Here is a 23,871-nt window from a genome sequence, read left to right on the forward strand (position 1 = left end):
AACACAACCTGATTACACATTAACCCAAAAGTCGACCAAGTGTGCCTGCAACGATTTCCTGTCAAAACTAAAATGAAAACCATTGCGGTATGCGTCACCCGTAGCGGTTTTGTAGCAACCCCAAGCTATCCCCGTCTTTTTGGCCGCGCCAGGAGACTACGCTCTAGGACGACCAAAGGGTAAACTATAAATCGGCCACGCCCGATTAATAAACCAGCAAGCCATGTCATAAAGGGGTTTATTTATTTTTTTAACCCCCTGATTGATTTCTGCAACCCATTTAATAGCCAACCAATACGAAAACCTACAGTGATAAACCCGGCGTAACTCCGGTTGAAACTGTAAATGCAAGTCGATTGGCTTGCGCTGTTTTTAACACTGTGATTTGATAAAAAGTAAGACCAGAAAAGGTGACTTTGTTTGTTTGTTTTGTACTTGTCTATAAAATAGGGCGGGGATATCAAATCGGGCGGAGTATAAATTATTGTCTGATACCCGTCGTCTGTTTTTTTTTTTTTTTTTTACCAGGGATGCATTTTGTCCAATGGGCGCGCGCGAAAATTAATTGGTGGGCTTTAAAGAGTAAAATAATACTACTGGATTACCTAATAGTACTTCGAACAACCGGTACCCAATGACTATGTAAGTTGAGAAATCAGAAGGCCTATTCCTATAAGGGAGCGATCATTAATTACTGGGGGGGGGGGGGGGGGGAGGGCCGGTAAATTTTTGAACAAGTGGGCTCTAAAATTGTGACCCCCTCCCAAATTGCAGCCCAGAAATTTGCAACCCGCCCCAAATTAGAGACCAAAAAATTGTGACCCTCCCCTTATCGTGGGTCCAAAAACATTTTGCCCTCCCCAAATGGGAGCCCAAAAAATTTTAGCCCTCCCCACAAATTTGCCCCCCCCCCTCCCCCCAAATAACTAAAGACCGCTTCCTAAGCGCTAGAGACAACTGTTTTTCTTGGAAGTTCATCAAGTTCCAATGAGCCTAACTTAGCGGTATGCATAAATTACTGAGATGGAAAGTGAAACCTCTTGACCTAAGCATTTTAGTGTTCGATCAGTTGCCCGCAGGGAAGAACCTCGGTAAGCATATTTAGACCTTACTTTGTGGACTCTTTCGCTAGAAGCGTTTAGAAGCGTTTGAAAGAAACCTTCCAGTTACATTTGCAGCCCTAAATAAGGTAAGTGATTGCTGAATGTTAAATTTGAGAGTGATCTTTGTTTTTGTTCGTGCCCGGATTTCTTGGAATAAGCTAAATTGGTTGTTTTGCACACTTCAAAGTACGGGTTTTTTAAATCCCCGTAAAAGTCCTTTATGTTACACATATCGCAAAACCTTTTTAGCAAAAGGGAAGCGAAAATATCTGAAAAAAATATCCAAAGTTCAGAAAGCACATTACTTGCTCTCCGTCCCGAGCCAACTGATAAGGTATCTAAGGTTGTATGCACAGTACTTCCCAGAAGCTGAATAATGCTCCGTAAAGCTCGTTTAATTTTATTTTGTTTAGTGTTGTAAGTTTAAAACCTTTTGTGGAAAGGATCGAAGGTAATCAGAGTCAATGTCAGGACCACTCGTTTATTTGACGCAAAAACATTAGCCGAAATGACGATCGCGTTTCTGAGAAATGAAATAGATTCAATACCGTAACTTGTTTAGCGAGAGATGAAAATACTAAACCAGCAAGTACCGCGCGCGCTGATATGTTTCTCCATTGACCAACGAATGCAAATTTGTTCTTGAAATCTTCTTCAGTCCCTAACAGAGTCGAAACAGAGTATCAAGCTGGCCATCTACTGAGTCTGAAAGACTGAGCGAAAAAAATTGATCCGTACTTTGCTGCTTTGTATTTAGTCTGGCTTTTCTTAGAAATCCTCTCAACCGGTTCTTATTTAGCTTTTCGTTCTGTTATTATTCATCAACCATTTATGCTTTATTCTGAAGTAACGCGTAGTAGAGACGCATTTTTGGAAAATAAAGGAAGCAAGGAAGCATTTAGTAGCTAGGTCGATAGATTTCCTCCAATGTCAGTTGAAAGTCTAACCAGGCCGATACTAAAAGCTAAACATATAGCGACGACTGTTTCTTGAAATCTCCTTCTTGATATAAGTATATTCGAAACCAAATGTAATCATGCATGCTAATACTTTTAAGAATGTTTTTTAACATTTTTAGTACTGATCTGGTTTCCAAAGGGATTTTTCCCTGATTTGAAAATTGAAATCTTAAAACAGGGAAAAATCCCTTTGGAACTTTCCATGTTATTCGCTGGTAACGTGAGCTGTCCCGGGGCAAATGGTTGGGTGAGCGGAAGTAAAATATCGGGAAAACAAGCATACGAACTGAAGAGAGAAAAAGAGAGAGTCAAGTTTAGCAAGAGGCTAGAATTTATCATTTTATTTTTGAAATTAAAATATTATTGCAATAAGCATTCATTAGAGTCCATCAGACACCCTGACAAACGCATTATGCAAGAGTTATTTGATCTTTATCAAAGTCACGCCACGCTGTATTATTCTTTTCTAGAAAATTCATTGATTGCTCCTAGCTGATTCGTGGAAAAATTGTTTGTCACATCACTAAAATACATTTGATCACGTGCCGTGTGGATTTATAGCAAAAGTAAAAACGCGCACCAAAGCGTTTTTGCTCACTCCAATACAAATAACCTGTATTGAATTAGAAGCTCTCAAAGTTGTTTAACAACCGCTTGGGTCTTCATATCTTCATCAGATAAAAAAAGGTAATTGTTTCCTAACATTGTAAAGTGACTCAGTATGTGCTTTTATGACATATTTCGTAAGCTTTACTATTGCTCGGTACTTCCGAGCAAGCAACTTAGCAGAGACAAATGAGTAATGCTAATACATTTAAGAACGTCTTTTTTAACATTCTAAAGTACTGATGATCTCGGTTTCCAAAAGGATTTTTCCCTGTTTTGAAAATTGAAATTTTAAAATTGTCCTTATCATCTTGAAGTAGTTCGGGTCTGTTTTGCACACTTCAAAGTACGGGGTCTTCATTCCTTTATGTTACACACATCGCAAAACCTTTTCAGCAAAAGGGAAGCGAACATATCTCGAAAAATATTGAAAGTCTAGAAAGCACATTTCTTGCTGTCAGTCCCGAGCCAACTTATCTTGGAAACTCCTGGTAGGAACTGAAACTATTGGTAAGGTATCAAAGCTTGTTTACAAGTACGGTTGTAATCACACTTCCCAGAAGCTGAATATTGCTCCGTAAAGCTCGTTTAGTTTATGTCAGTTTAGTGTTGTAATCCTAAAACCTTTTCTGGAAAGGAAGGAAGGTAATCAGAGTCAACAGACTGAAGAGTTTTCAATCAATCCCATGTCAGGACCACTCGTTTATTTGACTCAAAAACATTAGCTGAAATGACGATCGCGTTTCTGAGAAATGAAATAGATTCAATACCGTAACTTGTTTAGCGAGAGATGAAAATACTAAACCAGCAAGTACCGCACGCGCCTGATATGTTTCTCCATTGACCAACGAATACAAATTTGTTCTTGAAATCTTTTTCAGTCCCTAACAGAGTATCAAGCTGGCCATCAACTGAGTCTGAAAGACTGAGCGAAAAAAATTGATCCGTTTGCCGCTTTGTATTTAGTCTGGCGTTTCTTAGAAATTCTCTCAACCGGTTTTTTAATATTTAGCTTTTCGTTCTGTTATTATTCATCAACCATTTATGCTTTATTCTGAAGTAACGTGTAGTAGAGACGCATTTTTGGAAAATAAAGGAAGCAAGGAAGCATTTAGTAGCTAGGTCGATAGATTTCCTCCAATGTCTGTTGAAAGTCTAACCAGGCCGATACTAAAAGCTAAACATATAACGACGACTGTTTCTTGGAATCTCCTTCTTGATATAAGTATATTCGAAACCAGATGTAATCATGCATGCTAATACTTTTAAGAATGTTTTTTAACATTTTTAGTACTGATCTGGTTTCCAAATGGATTTTTCCCTGATTTGAAAATTGAAATCTTAAAACAGGGAAAAATCCCTTTGGAACTTTCCATGTTATTCGCTGGTAACGTGAGCTGTCCCGGGGCAAATGGTTGGGTGAGCGGAAGTAAAATATCGGGAAAACAAGCATACGAACTGAAGAGAGAAAAAGAGAGAGTCAAGTTTAGCAAGAGGCTAGAATTTATCATTTTATTTTTGAAATTAAAATATTATTGCAATAAGCATTCATTTAAGAGTCCATCAGACACCCTGACAAACGCATTATGCAAGAGTTATTTGATCTTTATCAAAGTCACGCCACGCTGTATTATTCTTTTCTAGAAAATTCATTGATTGCTCCTAGCTGATTCGTGGAAAAATTGTTTGTCACATCACTAAAATACATTTGATCACGTGCCGTGTGGATTTATAGCAAAAGTAAAAACGCGCACCAAAGCGTTTTTGCTCACTCCAATACAAATAACCTGTGTTGAATTAGAAGCTCTAAAAGTTGTTTAACAACCGCTTGGGTCTTCATATCTTCATCAGATAAAAAAAGGTAATTGTTTCCTAACATTGTAAAGTGACTCAGTATGTGCTTTTATGCATTTCGTAAGCTTTACTATTGCTCGGTACTTCCGAGCAAGCAACTTAGCAGAGACAAATGAGTAATGCTAATACATTTAAGAACGTCTTTTTTAACATTCTAAAGTACTGATGATCTCGGTTTCCAAAAGGATTTTTCCCTGTTTTGAAAATTGAAATTTTAAAATTGTCCTTATCATCTTGAAGTAGTTCGGGTCTGTTTTGCACACTTCAAAGTACGGGGTCTTCATTCCTTTATGTTACACACATCGCAAAACCTTTTCAGCAAAAGGGAAGCAAACATATCTCGAAAAATATTGAAAGTCTAGAAAGCACATTTCTTGCTGTCAGTCCCGAGCCAACTTATCTTGGAAACTCCTGGTAGGAACTGAAACTATTGGTAAGGTATCAAAGCTTGTTTACAAGTACGGTTGTAATCACACTTCCCAGAAGCTGAATATTGCTCCGTAAAGCTCGTTTAGTTTATGTTGTTTAGTGTTGTAATCCTAAAACCTTTTCTGGAAAGGAAGGAAGGTAATCAGAGTCAACAGACTGAAGAGTTTTCAATCAATCCCATGTCAGGACCACTCGTTTATTTGACTCAAAAACATTAGCTGAAATGACGATCGCGTTTCTGAGAAATGAAATAGATTCAATACCGTAACTTGTTTAGCGAGAGATGAAAATACTAAACCAGCAAGTACCGCACGCGCCTGATATGTTTCTCCATTGACCAACGAATACAAATTTGTTCTTGAAATCTTTTTCAGTCCCTAACAGAGTATCAAGCTGGCCATCAACTGAGTCTGAAAGACTGAGCGAAAAAAATTGATCCGTTTGCCGCTTTGTATTTAGTCTGGCGTTTCTTAGAAATTCTCTCAACCGGTTTTTTAATATTTAGCTTTTCGTTCTGTTATTATTCATCAACCATTTATGCTTTATTCTGAAGTAACGTGTAGTAGAGACGCATTTTTGGAAAATAAAGGAAGCAAGGAAGCATTTAGTAGCTAGGTCGATAGATTTCCTCCAATGTCTGTTGAAAGTCTAACCAGGCCGATACTAAAAGCTAAACATATAACGACGACTGTTTCTTGGAATCTCCTTCTTGATATAAGTATATTCGAAACCAGATGTAATCATGCATGCTAATACTTTTAAGAATGTTTTTTAACATTTTTAGTACTGATCTGGTTTCCAAATGGATTTTTCCCTGATTTGAAAATTGAAATCTTAAAACAGGGAAAAATCCCTTTGGAACTTTCCATGTTATTCGCTGGTAACGTGAGCTGTCCCAGGGCAAATGGTTGGGTGAGCGGAAGTAAAATATCGGGAAAACAAGCATACGAACTGAAGAGAGAAAAAGAGAGAGTCAAGTTTAGCAAGAGGCTAGAATTTATCATTTTATTTTTGAAATTAAAATATTATTGCAATAAGCATTCATTTAAGAGTCCATCAGACACCCTGACAAACGCATTATGCAAGAGTTATTTGATCTTTATCAAAGTCACGCCACGCTGTATTATTCTTTTCTAGAAAATTCATTGATTGCTCCTAGCTGATTCGTGGAAAAATTGTTTGTCACATCACTAAAATACATTTGATCACGTGCCGTGTGGATTTATAGCAAAAGTAAAAACGCGCACCAAAGCGTTTTTGCTCACTCCAATACAAATAACCTGTATTGAATTAGAAGCTCTAAAAGTTGTTTAACAACCGCTTGGGTCTTCATATCTTCATCAGATAAAAAAAGGTAATTGTTTCCTAACATTGTAAAGTGACTCAGTATGTGCTTTTATGCATTTCGTAAGCTTTACTATTGCTCGGTACTTCCGAGCAAGCAACTTAGCAGAGACAAATGAGTAATGCTAATACATTTAAGAACGTCTTTTTTAACATTCTAAAGTACTGATGATCTCGGTTTCCAAAAGGATTTTTCCCTGTTTTGAAAATTGAAATTTTAAAATTGTCCTTATCATCTTGAAGTAGTTCGGGTCTGTTTTGCACACTTCAAAGTACGGGGTCTTCATTCCTTTATGTTACACACATCGCAAAACCTTTTCAGCAAAAGGGAAGCGAACATATCTCGAAAAATATTGAAAGTCTAGAAAGCACATTTCTTGCTGTCAGTCCCGAGCCAACTTATCTTGGAAACTCCTGGTAGGAACTGAAACTATTGGTAAGGTATCAAAGCTTGTTTACAAGTACGGTTGTAATCACACTTCCCAGAAGCTGAATATTGCTCCGTAAAGCTCGTTTAGTTTATGTTGTTTAGTGTTGTAATCCTAAAACCTTTTCTGGAAAGGAAGGAAGGTAATCAGAGTCAACAGACTGAAGAGTTTTCAATCAATCCCATGTCAGGACCACTCGTTTATTTGACTCAAAAACATTAGCCGAAATGACGATCGCGTTTCTGAGAAATGAAATAGATTCAATACCGTAACTTGTTTAGCGAGAGATGAAAATACTAAACCAGCAAGTACCGCACGCGCCTGATATGTTTCTCCATTGACCAACGAATGCAAATTTGTTCTTGAAATCTTTTTCAGTCCCTAACAGAGTATCAAGCTGGCCATCAACTGAGTTTGAAAGACTGAGCGAAAAAAATTGATCCGTTTGCCGCTTTGTATTTAGTCTGGCGTTTCTTAGAAATTCTCTCAACCGGTTTTTTAATATTTAGCTTTTCGTTCCGTTATTATTCATCAACTATTTATGCTTTATTCTGAAGTAACGCGTAGTAGAGACGCATTTTGGGAAAAATAAAGAAAGCAAGGAAGCATTAAGTAGCTAGGTCGATAAATTTCCTCCAGTTCTAGTTGAAAGTCTAACCAGGCCGATATTTGTAAACTTAAAGGTAAACAAAACGACGGCTGTTTCTCGGAATTGCCCCTTCTTGATATATTCGAAACTAGATGTAATCATGCCTGCTTATACTTAAAATAATGTTTTTAACATTCTTAGTAATGATCTAGTTTCCAAAGGGATTTTTCCCTGTTTTGAAATTCGAAAATGAAAATTTTAAAACAGGGAAAAACCGGTACCCCTTTGGACTTTTCCATGTTATTCGCTGGTGGCGTGAGCTGACCCAGGGCAGATGGTTGGGCGAGCGGAAGTAAAATATCGGGAAAACAAACAAACGAACTTCAACTGAAGAGGGAGGGAGAGAGAGGGAGAGAGAGAGAGAGAGAGAGTCAAGGTTATTGAGCAAGTGGCTAGAACTTATCATTTAATTTTTGAAATTTCTTTTTAATGCATGGGCCTATTTATGCAGAAAATGGAATTTCGATTAGTATTGATTTGGTTTCCAATGCGGGGTTTCCCCTTTGGAATTTTAAAGCAGGAAGAAACCCTTTGGAACTGCCTTCAATGCCAGGAGAAAGTCTAACCAGGCCGATACTAAACTAAAGCTGAACAAAACGACGGCTGTTTCTCGGAATTGTCACTGCTGCACAAAACGACGGCTGCGTCTCGGAATTGTCGCTGCTTGCTGCTAATACTGGTTTCCAAGGGGATTTTTCAGTGATTTGAAAATTGAAATTTTAAAACAGGGAAAAACCCCTTTGGAACTTTCCATTTTGTTCGCTGGTGGCGTGAGCTGACCCAGAGCAGAGGGTTGGTTGGACGGAAGTAAAATATCGGAAAACAAGCAAACGAACTTTAACTGAAGAGAGAGAGAGTCAAGTTTAGCAAAAGGCTAGAACTTATCATTTTATTTTTGAAATTAAAATATCATTGCACTTAGCATTCATCAGAACCCATCAGACACTCTGACAAACGCATTATGCAAGAGTTATTTGATCTTTATCAAAGTCACGCCACGCTGTAATAGTACTGTTCTTTTCGGATGCTACTAAAAGTGGTAACGGGGAGCCGGGAACCGGGAACGACCGGGAACCGGGAACCGGAGTCTGGGAACGAGTGTACAGCGGTAATCCGTAAAAGAGTTCAAAATAGCGGACGTAAACACAGAAAAGGGACTGGGAACTAGTGTTCGAATTCGGTCTGAGCAAGTCGACTTGTCCTGTGTTTTTGTTCGCTATAGAGGAGTCACGAAGGTGCTGTTTAGGCGGAATTTTGGGACGAGTTGCAAGGTAGGTGAAGAATCATTAATATTTTCCTGGAGTTGTAAATATTTTCCCCCGATTGTTACATTTATAAAGTTTCAGATTTGTTCCATTTATGAAAAGAAAATAACTATTTGGTGATGGCTGTTCACCAGTTTTTTATTGTATGCTGTTATATTTCAGCACAATCAGTAGGACAGCACAACACATAATTTGTAAGCAGTTTGTTATTTATGGCACGCAACCAGTTTTATTTTTTTCGCAATGATATGAATTCGGAATGAATGCATGCAGTTGGGGAATGACATATACAGAAAATCAATATTCACAACATTGCAAGGTTGTCTTTATTTCAATGTCCATCCTAACACTCGGTGGATGTTGCAAAAAGGTAAATCAGTGTAATTATACACTCCTAGAGAATTACAATTATAATTTACAGTACAGCTTTAATAGCACATGTTAAATTATTTTTCCTTTTATGCAATACCATGTGTACGAAGAAAAAGTGATTTTCAGGGACAATGATGTACACTGTATTATACTGAATAGTATTTTGGAAATGCTACAAATATTCAGTGTTGCCTACAAAAATTGTTTGGTTCAACAGCAAAATAAAAGTCACCATTCATATTACTATCTAACAACCTACAAATGCCAGAAAAAAAAATTGTTTTTAAGTCAAGAGATAGATGTACTTGGGAACTTTGTTAACGAGAGTGGGACAATGCATAAATATGACTAGCACGCAACAATTTACGAACGTATGATCTATCGGATAACAAACCAAGCCAATATATATCTGCTAATGTTATGCAACGCATAGGTTCCATCCTGTCAAATGAAACCAATTCCGCAACTGTAGTGGAAAATACAGCATATTATGACTTTCCCTACTATTCGACTGCATTTCAATAAAACATAATTTGAATTTCGAAATGAGCTATTTCGAAGCTATTGATCAGCGTACAAGCTCATTGCTCCCACAGCCGTCCTTTGCGTTGCGTTGTGTGTAAATGTGGATTCGAACACTGGCCTTGCTTGAAAGATTCCTTCTAGAAAGAAATAAACATTCGAATTCTTCTTATACACCTCGGCACGTCCACAAGTTCGCAAATGTCTTCGTTCGTCCGCCACGATCGGTGAACCAAAAGGCGGCTTCGGACCTTCCTATTGGCTGAAAGGCCAGATGGCCCTGTCCTAATATATTGGGATAATCTGGACTGGTAACACTAAGCATTTACCTGCATCAGTAGGCTACATTTTACTCCGTTTCTGTGTTTTCGTCCGCCATTTTGAACTCTTATATGGATTACCGCTGTACACTCGTTCCCAGACTTCCGTTCCCGGTTCCCGGTCGTTCCTGGTTCCCCGTTACCACTTTTTTTTCTAGAAAATTCATTGATTGCGCTTCAGCTGATTCGTGGAAAAATTGTGTGTCACATCACTAGAATACATTTGATCACGTGCCTGGTGTATTTTTTGCATACCGAGTCGACAAAAGTGAAAACGCACACCGAAGGCGATTTGCTCAGAAGCGTTGAAACTGTTACTTCAACAACCACCTGGGTCCCATCTTCCTAATAAAGATAAAAGGTAATTGTTTCCTAGGAGGGTGCCCCGGCTAACCGAGTTACCCGACTAGAAGGGATGAAACATAGCCCGCCTTTACATGCCGAATTCACAGCCCTTCTACCCGAGTTGAGACAGCGTCATTGAAGCGTGTCACAGCGTGGGAAAACCATGTAGCTCCAAATGATTGACTTTTTACTAAACAATCAAGGCTAGCTGTCTTCAAACCCATTTTATTTTGATGTGCAAGCTCTTAGAACTTTAGTAAGTACATTTATAGCGGAATTCAATCGAAATTCAACAGTCTTTGACCGCCAAATTGAAATTATATTTGTTGTTTCGTGAGTTAAGATAATTATTTCTACGAAAATTTCGAATTAATTAGCTGTTGCTCAAAGAAAAATTTTCCAACCTACAGATAAAACTAATTTGATCTAATTTTGGTCAAATAGCACTGTTTGGGTCCAGAATTTATACATTTTATGCCAGTAACTTCAAATTTAATTTACGAACACGCGCGAAGAATTATCCCGGCAACTGGCTCACTGGAACCCCCTCTTACAATGTCTCTTGTCACAAAGGAATAATAGAAATCCAAGCCAATAAGCACATCAATCTCCTGTTCCTCTCTAGGGAATTCTTCAGGAAATACTATGTTTCGAAGGTGAGACCATCTTGATGGATGAATATCCACAGCTTCAGCTGGCCGGCATATTACTGGTGCAGTAAGTGCCTCAATACATTGAGGCTGTCCTGATTTGTCAATAGGTGCCACAGTTAACGCAATTCTCTTCCGCAAAGTGCTCTTGGTGGCCTCTCCACCAAATCCAGAAACAGCAATTTTAACACGCTTTCCATCAAGACCAAGCTCATCAATTACACTCTGCCGAACAAATGATGTCTGAGAACCAGCATCAAAGAAACATCTTACAACTTTTGAACAACGGTTATCATTTGATCCACACAAAATAGCTGGCACGGTCTGCAGAATCACCTTTCCACCTGAGCTCACTGCAACAGAATTTGCCACAACTGGGGACGACACAGCAGGACCTGACGACGAGGGTGGTAATTCAGGGGGTGATTCCACTTTGACTTCTTCCAAGGGAGGACGAGCTGAATCCTGATGCAGGAGACTGTGATGTCTGCCTTGGCAATGCTTGCATGGAGGTTTCTGGCACACTTCAGCTCTATGACCAGATTCAAGGCATCGGAAACATAGGCCTTTAGACGTTGCTTTTCTGAATCTTTCTTTCACAGGCAATGACAGAAAAGTGACACATGACTTCAAACCATGGTTTTTGTAGCAAATGACACACTTGCTTTCTTGCGTCTTTGCACATAATGCAAAGATGGATGATTTTTGTGACCGGTTAAACTTGAATCGACCTTCACGATTTCCAGGATTTTCCTTTGACGAAGCTTTCGAATCAAGAGAAGGAGGCACAAGAACTGGAGCCAAAATTTCAGAATTAAACTTTTCACCCATGGACTCAACAGAGCGAACGTGACCTATCACTTCATCGTAGAATTTACGCATGGAGGTTGCATCATCAGAGGTCAAACGTGGCAAATGAATCAAGGATCTTACATGCGCATCAAGTATTAACCTTGCATGCCCGAATCTTTCTTTCAGGGTTTCCAAAACTGGCTTGTAATTCGCTTGTACCACTGCAAAACCTTTCACCGCTTCAGCAGCCGAACCCTTTAGCGATCTCATCAAATACTCTAATTTTTGGACATCTGCCAACGACGGATTGTCAACTACCGAAACTTTTATCGACTGATAATAGGGTTGCCAGTTCAAAACATTTCCGTCAAAGGTTGGTAGATTGATCTTGGGTAGCTTAACTTGTACTTGAGAGGACGACTGGGATGCGGGTGGATTGCTTCCTAACAATTGCACTTCGGGAACATGTTTACTTGCCAAATAACTTGTCATTTTCGCCATGCTTTCAATTACACGCGCTTCGTAGTCATTATGACTCGCACATTCCGTATCGAATAGCCAGAAATTCCGAACCATAGTAGGCGTGACATACGTCATTATATCCAATGCGCTGATTGGCTCACGGCTGTCAAGAAAACAAGTCACGCCAGCGCCGGCGCTGACAAGCCAACTTTCAGCCGAGAAAATAAAGATTATCTGGCAAATATTATCACTTGTCTAAGAAGATTTCCCTGAAATAAGCTCTGTAGAAACTCTACTGATACGTTTCTGTTTTCTCCGGTCCGATTTCGTACAATGAGAAGCCTTTCCAAGCGGTTTTGAGCCGCCGTAAATCAGATCGAAAATCATTTTCGAACCGTGACCGATATGTCACGCAGCACGAAAACCCTCAGGGGAATTCAAGTCCCAGGCTCTATTAAACTCTTCCCTAAAAACGCCGAAAAGAGCCTGGAGAACAGCTTGAACTATTTTTCAAAATGGTGGCTAGATTTTGTGATGAAAACGGTGAAGAAAAGCGCTCGCGTTCGTCAAGAGTTTCATCCGAGCGATTTTGAAAGTGTGCAGTCAAGACGGACAATTTTTGCGAGATTTCGGGAGTTTTAAAAAGCAAAAAACCGCAATGAATTCAACTCGAAGAGAACCAAAAATTATCGAAAACTAAAGTATTGGATGTGGTCTTCAAGTTCTGCATTGGAATGGAGATTCTAATCTTAAGCAAGAGAGAGCAACCCAAAGCAAAGATCAGTGGTTTGCATAAACAAGACATAATATACAAAGGTTAGTATGGCGGATCCTTGTTAGCATTCGTAAAATTTTCAAGTGGAAAAAGCCGAAAGAATTTTACTTCGCTAAGCTACAAAACTCTTTCCAATTCAAAACTATCATCACAACTGAAGAAATTTTTATCGGAACAGTGAAATTCAAGCACCTCGGTCTTTGCAGCGATCGACTGAAATACGATATCTATATATTTTTCTTTTAGAAACCTGAGAGCACATGCAAACACAATTGTCACGCTTCGTGGGGGGTCGCGGTTCGGTCGTGGTTCGGAATTTCTGGCTATGCGGATCTCTTCATCCTCTAACATTGTGCACATCGTGGCTTGCACTTCCTGCAAGTCATTCCACTTACAAGCGACGTTATCTTTCAACACTTGAACTCGTGCATTATTATCTTGTTGTGACAAGGCTTCGTCGATTAACTTCAACGTGTCTGTGACAGATTTTCTCAGGAATTTTCTCTTTTTCTTGATAGCTTCTAATTCTTTCGACATTTTGAAACACCATAAATTTCACTGACCTAAAATAATCGCAACAACACAGTTTCTGCACATTCACAGAAGTTCCACTCGATCAAGGAGCTGATGCAATACACGTGTTTTGGCGCCAAATCGCCGATATGCGAAAACCAACTTCTTCGCAGCAATAAACGGATCAAACACTTCTTTTGCTCGACCAATCGTCGATACTGTTTCTCCAAATCCAATCTCCAACTCGAAGGACCATGAAAATGAACGATTTATTCCATAAAAACGTAAACGCAACGTGTTCGAACTACACGTATCTTTTTCAACATGTCATAAACTCATCACTAGGACCACGCGGTAAATACAAAATGCGCCTTGCACAAAATTAACATAACATTTCAGTTCGGAACAACTTGCGAATTTGGGTACGGTAAATACTAAAACAGGAGCCGATTATGGCTCCTGACTAAAATTATTATTTACCTCAGCGTCGGTGATTGTAGTGGATATTTACCGAGCCGCGAAATTCACCTCCACTTCGGTGAATAATTGTTAATTATTTTCATATCATTCCGTTCAAGGTAAGATTTAATTACTAAAAAGTCATGATTGGAAATGTTAAGTATGGTCCGAAAAAGCTGTTTCGAGACACAAAACTAACAAACCGAAATGTTTTAATAGTGTTCAATTTTATTGTAGGGTTCTAATCATCCATCTTTGTTACAGGTGCGAGTAACCAGAAACCATGGAAGCCTCAGTTGAAGGCATAGTAAACACTACAAAAGTGCTCGCAAAAAATAATGACATTTATTCCGAGAAATTCGAAGAAAAACTTAACAACGTGAGTGAGATTGAGCACCACTTAGAAGCTGCTAATCAGATCGCCGATACAGAACAGCAAAGTAATGAAAATCAGGGCGCGGTGGCCGTGAAAAATACGTGTACAGCTGTGGTGTACGGCGACTACCTTAAAGAGAACACCAACGCTGCTGGCTTGAAAAAAATAGTCGAGAACATGGGGATTGAGACCTTTCCGGAATCAATACAACCAAAAGGTTATGAGATTAAAGGCTACGTTGACGAGATCACAGCGCAACTGGAGGAGGTCGATAATTTGTTAAAAGAAATCGAGAATATGGTAAGTAGCCATATTGCGTTAGCGTTATGTAAACTAACAAGATGAAGTTAACGAGGCCTTAAACCGCAAACAACAAGAATGGTGTCCCAAATGTAAACTGCGAGCAGAGTTCTCTTTTTTAAAAAGGCCGAAAGGACTCTTTTCTCAGGATATCCTAAGTGTAGCTTGTGAATATAATTATTAACGTTTGTCGTGCCTTAGTGAAGGGAAATGCGGCTGATATGCGTTTCAGTATTAAGACTGGCACAAGACGGATTACTTGTCAAGACGGACTGCTTATAAGTGCGTCTTAAGGACGGTGCCTACTAATAACAAAGTATTTTTGCCCGGCCGATGACTATGCAAGAAATGTAGATGTTACCAAGGGCTACTGAAATTCAAAAAGGAAATTGGGGGTAGCCACGCAAATTTTCGAGATAATTAGGTTTGAAATCTGGAAAAAAGTGCTGACGTGGCATTTTAAAATAAAGTAAAACTAAATACAATTTCCTTGCAAATTCCATTTGAAATTGGTTTTTCGTGAACAAAATCAACATTAAATATAACAATCTTTACAATAACTAACAAATAATGTCTTCGGAACTGCGTGATTCACGTTTTTATTAACAAAATAATTGCGTTTGAGCCATTTTTGACTCTACCAGCTCTCACTTGCACGGCCAGAAAATCGGCTTAAATTTTTTTTTCACTTAATGAAGAATTAAACATGTGCTATATAGACTTACCACTTACATTTTATAAAATAAAAATTAGGGGTCACCACGCGTTTTTAAAAGTTATACCAGTTGTTTTCAGGTTCTATGAAATCGCTTTTGGGGTCTGTTACATTTTTCCTATCCCCTCCCTAGCGAGTTGAATATTTGCATCTCGCGCGTGCACTACGCCATTTGTCACGGTTAGCAGTTTGCGGGTAACGTTTTAGCGCTTAGCGATTTGTTTTTAACTGTTAATGTGAGCCATTTTCAGTGGTTATCGGTCAATGGTTACTGATATGTTGCTTTTCCGCTGTTCCTGGCTTAGGATATGTGTATAAACTGGATTTCGTCGCAGAGAAATTAAACTTTCTTGATTTTTAGTCGCGCGCTTGCTCGCGTAGTTGAATTCGTCATTTTGAGCGAGCAAATTAATTAAAAGCGCGCGCGCCCAGTGTGATCGATGCATTGCGTGATGCGCAGAACAAGTGCGCAGTAGCAATAGGAGGCACCGTCCTTAAACAACAAACGTGGTTGAATCCGTCTGTGTATATAATCGCGCGGAATATCGCCTAATACTGACTGACCATTTATAGGCATCGTGACAGTTTGGTGAATAATAATGACGGGTAACAGACAATTTATGCATCTACATAGTGATTGCTCTCAGTAGTATAAATACGGGCCACTCGGTACTCTAATTTTATAGCTTCGGAAAATCCCTAAAAATAGAGAGGAGAAATTTTATGCCGACGTAGAATAATTTGCCAAACAGCAGCCGAAATCCCAGGCTGGGGCAGAATAATAGGGGTACGCAAATCCGGCGTTCCGAGTTGTTTCAATAGCCCTTTTTATCGATCCGCTAATGTTTCCGTTCAAATCCGGATCCATATTACTCAAAACTTATCTGTTGTATATATATATGTCTGAATTTATCAAAACCAGGTCAAGGAAATTTTCACCGTTTTAAGCGAAATCGCTGTAAACGCGTTTTTCTCCAAACTCGATGATATAAAAACTAAAGTGAATGTCAGTCTTTTTTTCTCTTCTCCTCTCTCTTCTTCACCTTGCAGCGCTGTATTTCTTCTTCTTTTTTCCTTTCTAGTGGCGTTTTAAGCCAATTCGCGCAATAACGTACTTGTTCAAGAATACTGACGTCACTTTTCTTTGACCCGGTTTTGATAAATTCAGACATATATATATATATCTACCTTGATTTGATAAAAGGTGGCTATCGGGCTGTTAAGGAATGTATGGGGTTTCATTTTTTTTTTTTTTTTGAGGATACGGAGAATTGTTCGGCTTTCTTCCAATGAAATGTCGCCCTGTCTAATGTAGTGAATGCAATCTTACTTTTTTTTCTCCCTCCCTGTCTCCCCCCCCCCCCCGTCTCCCTCCCCCTAGATTTACTTGTGGTTAGTCTAGCCCAGTCTCTAACTCCAACCCCTCTCTTTCATTTGAATTCTAGTTGCGCGCGCTTACTAGTAGAACAGTTGTGATCTATAGCTTTCCATTCTGCTGTCTAAAGGAAGTTTGCCAGAGGACATCATTAAGTCCTATGAAGGTGGAAGTCTAACGATTTGCAAGTTTTGCGTCGGCTGTTATTGTACCTTAGAACAAAGCTTTAACGGGTTGAACTCTTGACTCGGTATGTTTTGCTTGGTACAAATAACGTTGTGCTTCCTTTAGACAGCAAAGGTCTTCAGCCACATCAACTAGGACTCGGAACTAGACTTTAGGGCTGATTTGAAGGCGGTCATGGCGATATTGGGCTTGAACTCTTCCTTGGCTGGAGACTTGGAAAAATTCTGTTGTAATGTCCGAGGGTATTGGTTCGCTTTTTAACGATTCTTCACATCCGGGGTATTACCAGTATTGAATAAGATGGAAAGGTTGCAAAGAGCGCAGCTGATGGTCGAAAGGGAATTTCTTGAAACCCTTATGTGAGTAGAATTCTCTTCATTTGATGATTATTTTGCCGTTTTGGCTCATTTGGCGATCAGCGCGTTTTGTGATTTGTCAGCGAGAAGCAATTCGATATGCGTGGTTTCCGGCCGTGAACTGACATGAAACATATCGAATTGTCTCGCTGAGTCATGAATTGTTTAGTTATTTATTCCCCAATTCCTTGAAAATGAAGCGAACGTCGATGTAGAACGCCTGTTGATAGTTCATTTTAGACCATGCATGGATTTAGAAAGCTTCAGTTCAGCTCTCGCTCTAGCACTTTTTAAGTTGGTTTTTCAGTTGATATTATTTCATGTTGTAAACAAGTTAATTAAATTGTAGAATTCATAATTTGAACAAAATGCCGTAAATGCAGTCTTCTTGGTTCGAAAAGACATAAATTAGAGTAATCAACGTTCACCTCGAGCTAAAACTATCCCTCATTCAACGTTCTCTGCCGAAATATGGCTCAGAACTATAGTGTTGTGTCAAAATTCGGAAGACACCTTTTATCAAATCAAGGTAGATATATATATATATAGTTTACTGCAACGGACTATTTAGTTGGGTTTTTTTTTTCGCCTATTTTTAAATGCGTTACCTATCATTGCTTTTTTACACGAAGGTAACTTTAAACATAATGCTGATAATACAATATACCTTGGAACGATGATAATAACGCCAACATACCGACCAAGTCCGGGAAGCAGAGGGACGGAGAGGCAGAGTCGGAATCCAGGCCAAAATCTTAGCTGATCCACGGTGTGCAGTTTATTTCGTACAGTTTTCGTCTAAGTTGTAGCGGAGCCCAATCGCACGAAACGCGCCCGCGGAGCACCATGGGTAAGAAAATTTGGCAACCCATCAAGCCGAGAAAATTTGGTAGTCACGTAACAGTACGAGCGAACATCCGTCCGTGTGAAGCTCATCGAGGTCACGTGTTTTTTTAAGTTGACCGCTGACCAGAGAATGTTTTTTTTTCCTTGAATTCCGCAATTCAGTTGGAGTTATATATATGGCCATCTACCAAGATGGTGGGATATTGACAAAGTTCTTTTTCTGCGTGTTTATGGAGCGAGACGAAGTCGAGATTCCTAAACACGTAAAAAAGAACGAGGCCAATATCTTGCCATCTTGTTCGAGTACGCCTGGCCAATTAAGGATTTATTATATGATTTTTTAAAAGCACTGAAAAAGAAGCCAGTTCCCTGATATACACAAGCAATGGCGCGCTACTTTATCCTAATTGGGCTAACTGAAAATTAAAATCATTTCATGGGTAACAAGTTAAACGAGTGACTATCAAATTCTTGAATGAATCAAGTCGAAGTAAAACAAAGCGACAGCAGGGAAATTCACCTCTTTATAGCCCTAAAAAGGGTGACGTCTTGAAATGGCTTTCAAATCAACGTGGAGTTTGAAGCCTAAAACAATAATGTCCATTCCATCTGGCCGCCAGCTTTTGATTAATGGACGTTTTGCAGAGTATTTGCTCGCTTCTGGCGTTTTTGTGGTACAAATAGTGAAATAGTTGAAAGCGTTTTGGACTTACATGTAACACTTGTCGGGAAAAGCTTGAACTTTTCTTTTTCTGGCGGATCTAGGAGAGGGGCCCGGGGTGGGGGAAGACCTTAATTTTAAAGCCAAACTGAGGCTCCAAGGGCCGATAAAAAAATTATTTTTGAGAGCGGGGCCCCCTCTTATATATACCAGGGTCTGGATGATCGGGGCCCCCACTTACCTAAAGGTCTGGATCCGCTACTGTAATTTTTGACCCACCCTTGTTCAACGTCAGCGTAAGAGACTTGGTTCGCCGTGCTGTTTGCTTTCTTATCAATTTTGAAGAGCTTACATAACCGACAAGTTAACCGAAAATATTTTCAAGAGATGGTGTTCAAGGCATTAGGATTGATCGTTAACATGATGGTTTTAGAGATCGCACGCGGCTATGTACTCAGTCATATCGACTGGCAAAATATTGTTTAGTTCTCTTCTCACCGGAGCTAGTAATTTTGAGAGGATTCACACAATTTCTCAGAAGTCACCAACGATTAAACAAAGGTACCAGATATCTATCTTCTTTGTAGTGTTTGTTTTGTTCCGTTTTATTTCTAAAACTTGAGTGTAAATTACAATTTCAATCGATAAATTAAACTGGTTTACACGTATGCAAGCGAGCACTCGTGTTTGTTGTTTTCGTGTTTTCTATTGTTATTTTGCAGTTCTTGATATTCACCTCTGAAAATAAAACTAAAACAATTATTTGCCTCAGGCTCAGTGATTATTGTTGAATAATCCCCTCGACCTCGTCTCGAGGATTATTTAACATTATTAAATTCTCAACCTCGGATATTGCATTTCTAGCTTTCTGATTGGTTCACTCAATCCCGGTTATCAGCTCGTATACCTATCTTTGACCTTATATGGGAAATGAGTGCGGCAAGTGCCGCTTAGCGTAAAATTTTTCTGCGGAAAGCGACAGTTCCATCAGAAAAATGGTTGAAAAACAGCAAATTTGGCGAGCTTTATGAAAAAGAAATAATCAGCGGTGCCTAGGAAAACCACAGAAATGCCATAGTAAAATTAACTACGCAAAACAAAAGGATTGATGCAAAAAGTTTAATTAATAATACTTGTAAACGCACAACAAGAGCGAGTGAATAAAGTAGAAAAGCAGCAAATAATTTACGAAAGAACTGCAAACTGACAAAGTTTCATTCATAAAATTAGGCTCAGCACTTCTGTAAAGTTTGTTACCTGTTAATCTTGGTCTTGTCCTTTTATACTTCAATAAACCTGTTCCACTTTGAGCTCAATTTCGCTTCAAATAATAGCAGTCTTGATGACAGCCGTGGAGCCGTAAATTACAAGTACAAAGTAAACACTTGCTTCGTTCGACTTACACAAGACGTGTAGTTTTCAGCTTTTGCTTCGGATCATCCCGTAAATCTTAACTGTTACCACAATTTCCAGCATATATAGACGACTTTAGAGGAAATAATCCGAGGAAAATCTTGGGAAGAAAACTCTCTGGCTCGCTTTCCTCGTGTGTTTCATTCAACTCAAGAAGTGAACACCGCGCCACAAATTTTCCTGCGCCTCATACTATCACTTCGTTTGCATCAAAATGAAATGTCCAGTCGATTTAAACTTAAAAAAGAATTTAATAAAACAATAATTCCATTCACCTGTTCTTGTTGGATACGAGTCGTTAAAGCCAACTCGGCGCTTCGCGTCTCGTTGGCTATTTACCACCTCGTATCCAACGCGGGCTCATAGAATAATTGTTAAATAATCACTTCGCCTTCGTCAAATAATTGTTAAATTGTATGTGCAGCTCCACCCTTAGGCTTGGCTTAAGGGGGCTATGTCACGGTATTTTAGGTAATTTTATTTATTTTCGTTACTTAAAATCTCTAAACTTCAAATTGCAGAGCAAAAAAGTATTTTATTGGCACAATCACGGCCACATAACAAACAAGGAGCATTGTAAATGACACTTTCATACAAATTGAGATAAACTTGAAAAAAGTCGGGCGGACGTTTTTCAAGTTTACCCGAACGCAATCCTTTTTAATCTTCACGAATTTTGCCTACCATGCCCCTTTTTGGCCTTTCTGTATTTCTTTTGAGTTGTTCTACAGTTTTAAGCCGTTATTGTGATATTTCAGGTAATTCTATGACCAGTTGGCCAGTGCCGAAAATGCCTAAAATTGCGTAACATAGCCCCTTTAATCTTTCTTAATCTTACATTTTAGTGAGGTGTCCATTTGGCACCTGTTATGCACGAGGGAGGGTAAAATAGTTATACAGTTTTCCCAGGGCATAACGTGAATACTGAAAAATCAAGTCACTAGTGGGATATTTCACGAAATGCATGTGCATAACCAATATATATTTCTTTTATTACTACAACATAAACCTTTTATATATACATCTTAATTTTTCACGTAAAACAAAAACGTTATTTTGTTAACTGTTTTCTTATTATAGACATAAAGAAACTTTGAATTTGATTTATTGCTTTTTGACACATTGGTGTAACGTTTTCACAGATACGAGGATGTTGCAGAAATCAATACAGAATCTCTGAGATGGAAAGGATGGACTTGGAAATGAAAAAGTTGGAATTCGACGGTGGTTTAGAGATATGTACAGACTATCAGAAGCAGGCAGAGAAAGCGATGAAAGAACTAAACTTGGAGATAGCCGCTTATGACAACAGCGAGACTAAGGCCGCTGTAATTAAAGGTGTATGCGTAACCATGGCTGCAGGTGTCGGAGGTGAGCACATTTTAGCGCCTCTTCAATAGCGTCCCCAAGTTGACTTTCTATACCCTGTAGCACGCGGTTGTGATGTTCTTTTTGTCTTTTTTTTTTGTTTTAAATTTAAAACGTAGTTGACTTTTACAATTTACATCAAATTTACAATTTACTTTGATTGATCGACACTTCTGCCTCATATGCCTTATTAACTCTATAAATTCTAATATCTGAGAGTTCGTTTATGACAATAACTATAAGAGAATTCTCTCGCGCTCATTGGTCAAAAGTTAATGGTAGATGAGTCAGAGGTGACACCGAAAGCACAGAAGCCAAGGCGTGTTCCATTTGCACTGTGAGAGAAAGTAACTGCGAAGGTAGACGACCTCATGGCTAAGGATATTGTGGAGCAGGTAGATAAACCGATGTCGTGGATTAGTCCGGTGGTGATAGCGCCAAAGGCATCAAAGGTTGTGTGTGGACATGAGAAAGGCAAATGCGGTTATTATTCGCGAAAGGATACCCATGCCGACTGTGGATGAAGTGTTGAGGAGCTTCAACGGCAGTGCAGTGTATTCAAAATTGGACCTCCGTCTCGGATTCCACCAGATCAAGTTAGATGAGATCTTCAGAGACATAACCACATTCGCCACACATGATGGATTATTCGTGTACAAGAGAGTTTCGCACCCGAGAAGTACAAGTAGATAGTCACGCAAGTGATATCAGATATTGGCGGAGTTCAGAATATTGCGTATGACTTGATAGTACATGACAAGAACGATGAGGAGCATGACAGGAATCTCCATATATTGATGCAGAGATCGGAAGAGAAGAACCTCACCCTGAACACAGAGAAATGTCATTTCCGAATGGACAAGATAATCTTCATGGGACTCCTAGTATCGAAGTACATCCAACAGAAGAGAAAGAGAGTTCTGTGTTTGAGTCGAGCCGCCCAACCACACCAACAGAGGTTAGAAGCTTCCTAAGGATGGTTGGCTTCAGTGCATGTTTTATTCTCAATTTTGCGACCATTGCAGAGCCTCTTCGAGTGATCGCCAGGCAGGGAATACCCTTTGTATGGGGCAGTGAGCAGGAAACGTCGTTTCAGAAACTGAAACAGCAGTTAGCAAGTGCACCTGTTCTAGCCTGTTTCGACAAAGATGCACACACGAGCGTGATGGCTGAGGGGAGTCCTGTGGACCTAGGAGCGGTGTTAGTCCAGGAGAAGAATGGTAAGGGTTGAGCTGTTTTTTACGCCAGCAGGAGCCTTAGCAGCGTAGAGAGGAGGTACAGTCAGACGGAAAAGGAGGCGTTGGCACTAGTGTGGGCATCTGAGCGGTTCAGCTTATACTACTACGGATTGCAGATCTGATTTAGTGACAGAAGGTGATCTACTCCAGAAGATTTAAACCATCGGCACGTACCGAGCGCTGGGTGTTGAGACTGCAGCATTATAATTATAAGGTGTGCTGTGTTGCATCAAGAGATAATATTGCAGATGCTCTATCACGTTTGACAACGATCCCTGCATCAGAGAAGTGTCGTTTTGACGATGAGCACGTTCGATGAATTCTAAAATATCCAATTTTGTCGCGTGAGTTGTGGATCTGAATTTTTTTCCACGAACTTTTAACATAATCTCCTTCGTATTCTCCGCTTTTTGTCTTGTTCCATTGTGTTTTGTTCTTAGATGCCAATAAAAATTAGGTTTTCCATTTTACTGTATAGTGTCCTTGATAAAGCAGTGCTTTACCGAGATCATCTTCTGTCATCTGCTGCTGTTAGCAATTTCTGCATTATTAAAATCGACGCTTTCTTCAAGTTTCTTCACCGCTTTGTTGTTGTTGTTTTTTTAACCTTTTAACAAAAACGTTGGCGACAGTATTTTCTATGATAGACACACCTTTGAATATGTTAACGAGTATACTTTCGATACATGCAGGAGCGGATCCAGGATTTTTCTTAGGAGGGGGTGCACCAGTAAGGAATGGCATAACTGACTTTTTTGCATAATACCAGTTGTATAAGAAAGCCGCAGGTCACCTTGGGGGGAGGGGGGGGGAGTGTGCGCACTCCCTGCACCCTCCCCCTAGATCCGCCATGCGATATAATTAATCGAGCTTATGAAGCTTTGTAAGGACGGTGTCCATTTCCTTTGTGAGTGTTTCGACTGCCGAGAGCGTCTCAGGACCTTCGGCGTTCATTTCGATTCTTGCCTCGCTTATACTGTTTTCGCAACTGGATCTCCTTTCCTCCGGCTAGGCTGCGCTGTCAGACAACGATGTTATTGGTCAACTTTCTTTTCGAGGACATGAAATTTCAATTCTACCGGCATCACTTTTGTCGGAGCACTTTGTGGACGCCTTACACTGCCGCCATCGAATGTGTTTACACCCTTGTTGCCACCCAATTCAGATCATGTGTTGATTCATTTCGGAGC

General features: G+C 39.5%; 2 protein-coding genes across 8 annotated transcripts in view; one reads left to right on the plus strand and one right to left on the minus strand.

Annotated features, from left to right (window-relative positions):
- Positions 1-1,065: 1,065 nt before the first annotated feature.
- The window catches only part of LOC144649250 (uncharacterized), a 28,554-nt gene continuing 5,748 nt past the window's right edge, over positions 1,066-23,871 (plus strand). For 2 of the 7 annotated variants that reach the window (XM_078508709.1, XM_078508715.1), the window contains exons 1-3: positions 6,149-6,305; positions 14,112-14,523; positions 21,218-21,446. In XM_078508709.1, coding sequence (XP_078364835.1) covers positions 14,131-14,523; positions 21,218-21,446 — 622 coding nt within the window. In that variant the 5' untranslated portion in view covers positions 6,149-6,305; positions 14,112-14,130. Of the gene's footprint in view, positions 1,190-2,669; positions 2,750-4,426; positions 4,530-6,148; positions 6,306-10,831; positions 10,853-11,873; positions 12,012-14,111; positions 14,524-21,217; positions 21,447-23,871 lie in introns of those variants that run through there. The other 5 variants (XM_078508711.1, XM_078508713.1, XM_078508712.1 and 2 more) reach the window with 5 other exon arrangements.
- LOC144648110 (uncharacterized) lies at positions 10,694-12,235 on the minus strand. Its single transcript, XM_078507744.1, has one exon. The coding sequence runs from the start codon at positions 12,233-12,235 to the stop codon at positions 10,694-10,696; it is 1,542 nt and encodes a 513-aa protein (XP_078363870.1).

The sequence above is a fragment of the Oculina patagonica genome, chromosome 4 (genome assembly GCF_052425735.1).
Source record: "Oculina patagonica isolate OP01 chromosome 4, crgOcupat, whole genome shotgun sequence".
Classification (NCBI taxonomy): Eukaryota; Metazoa; Cnidaria; class Anthozoa; order Scleractinia; family Oculinidae; genus Oculina; species Oculina patagonica.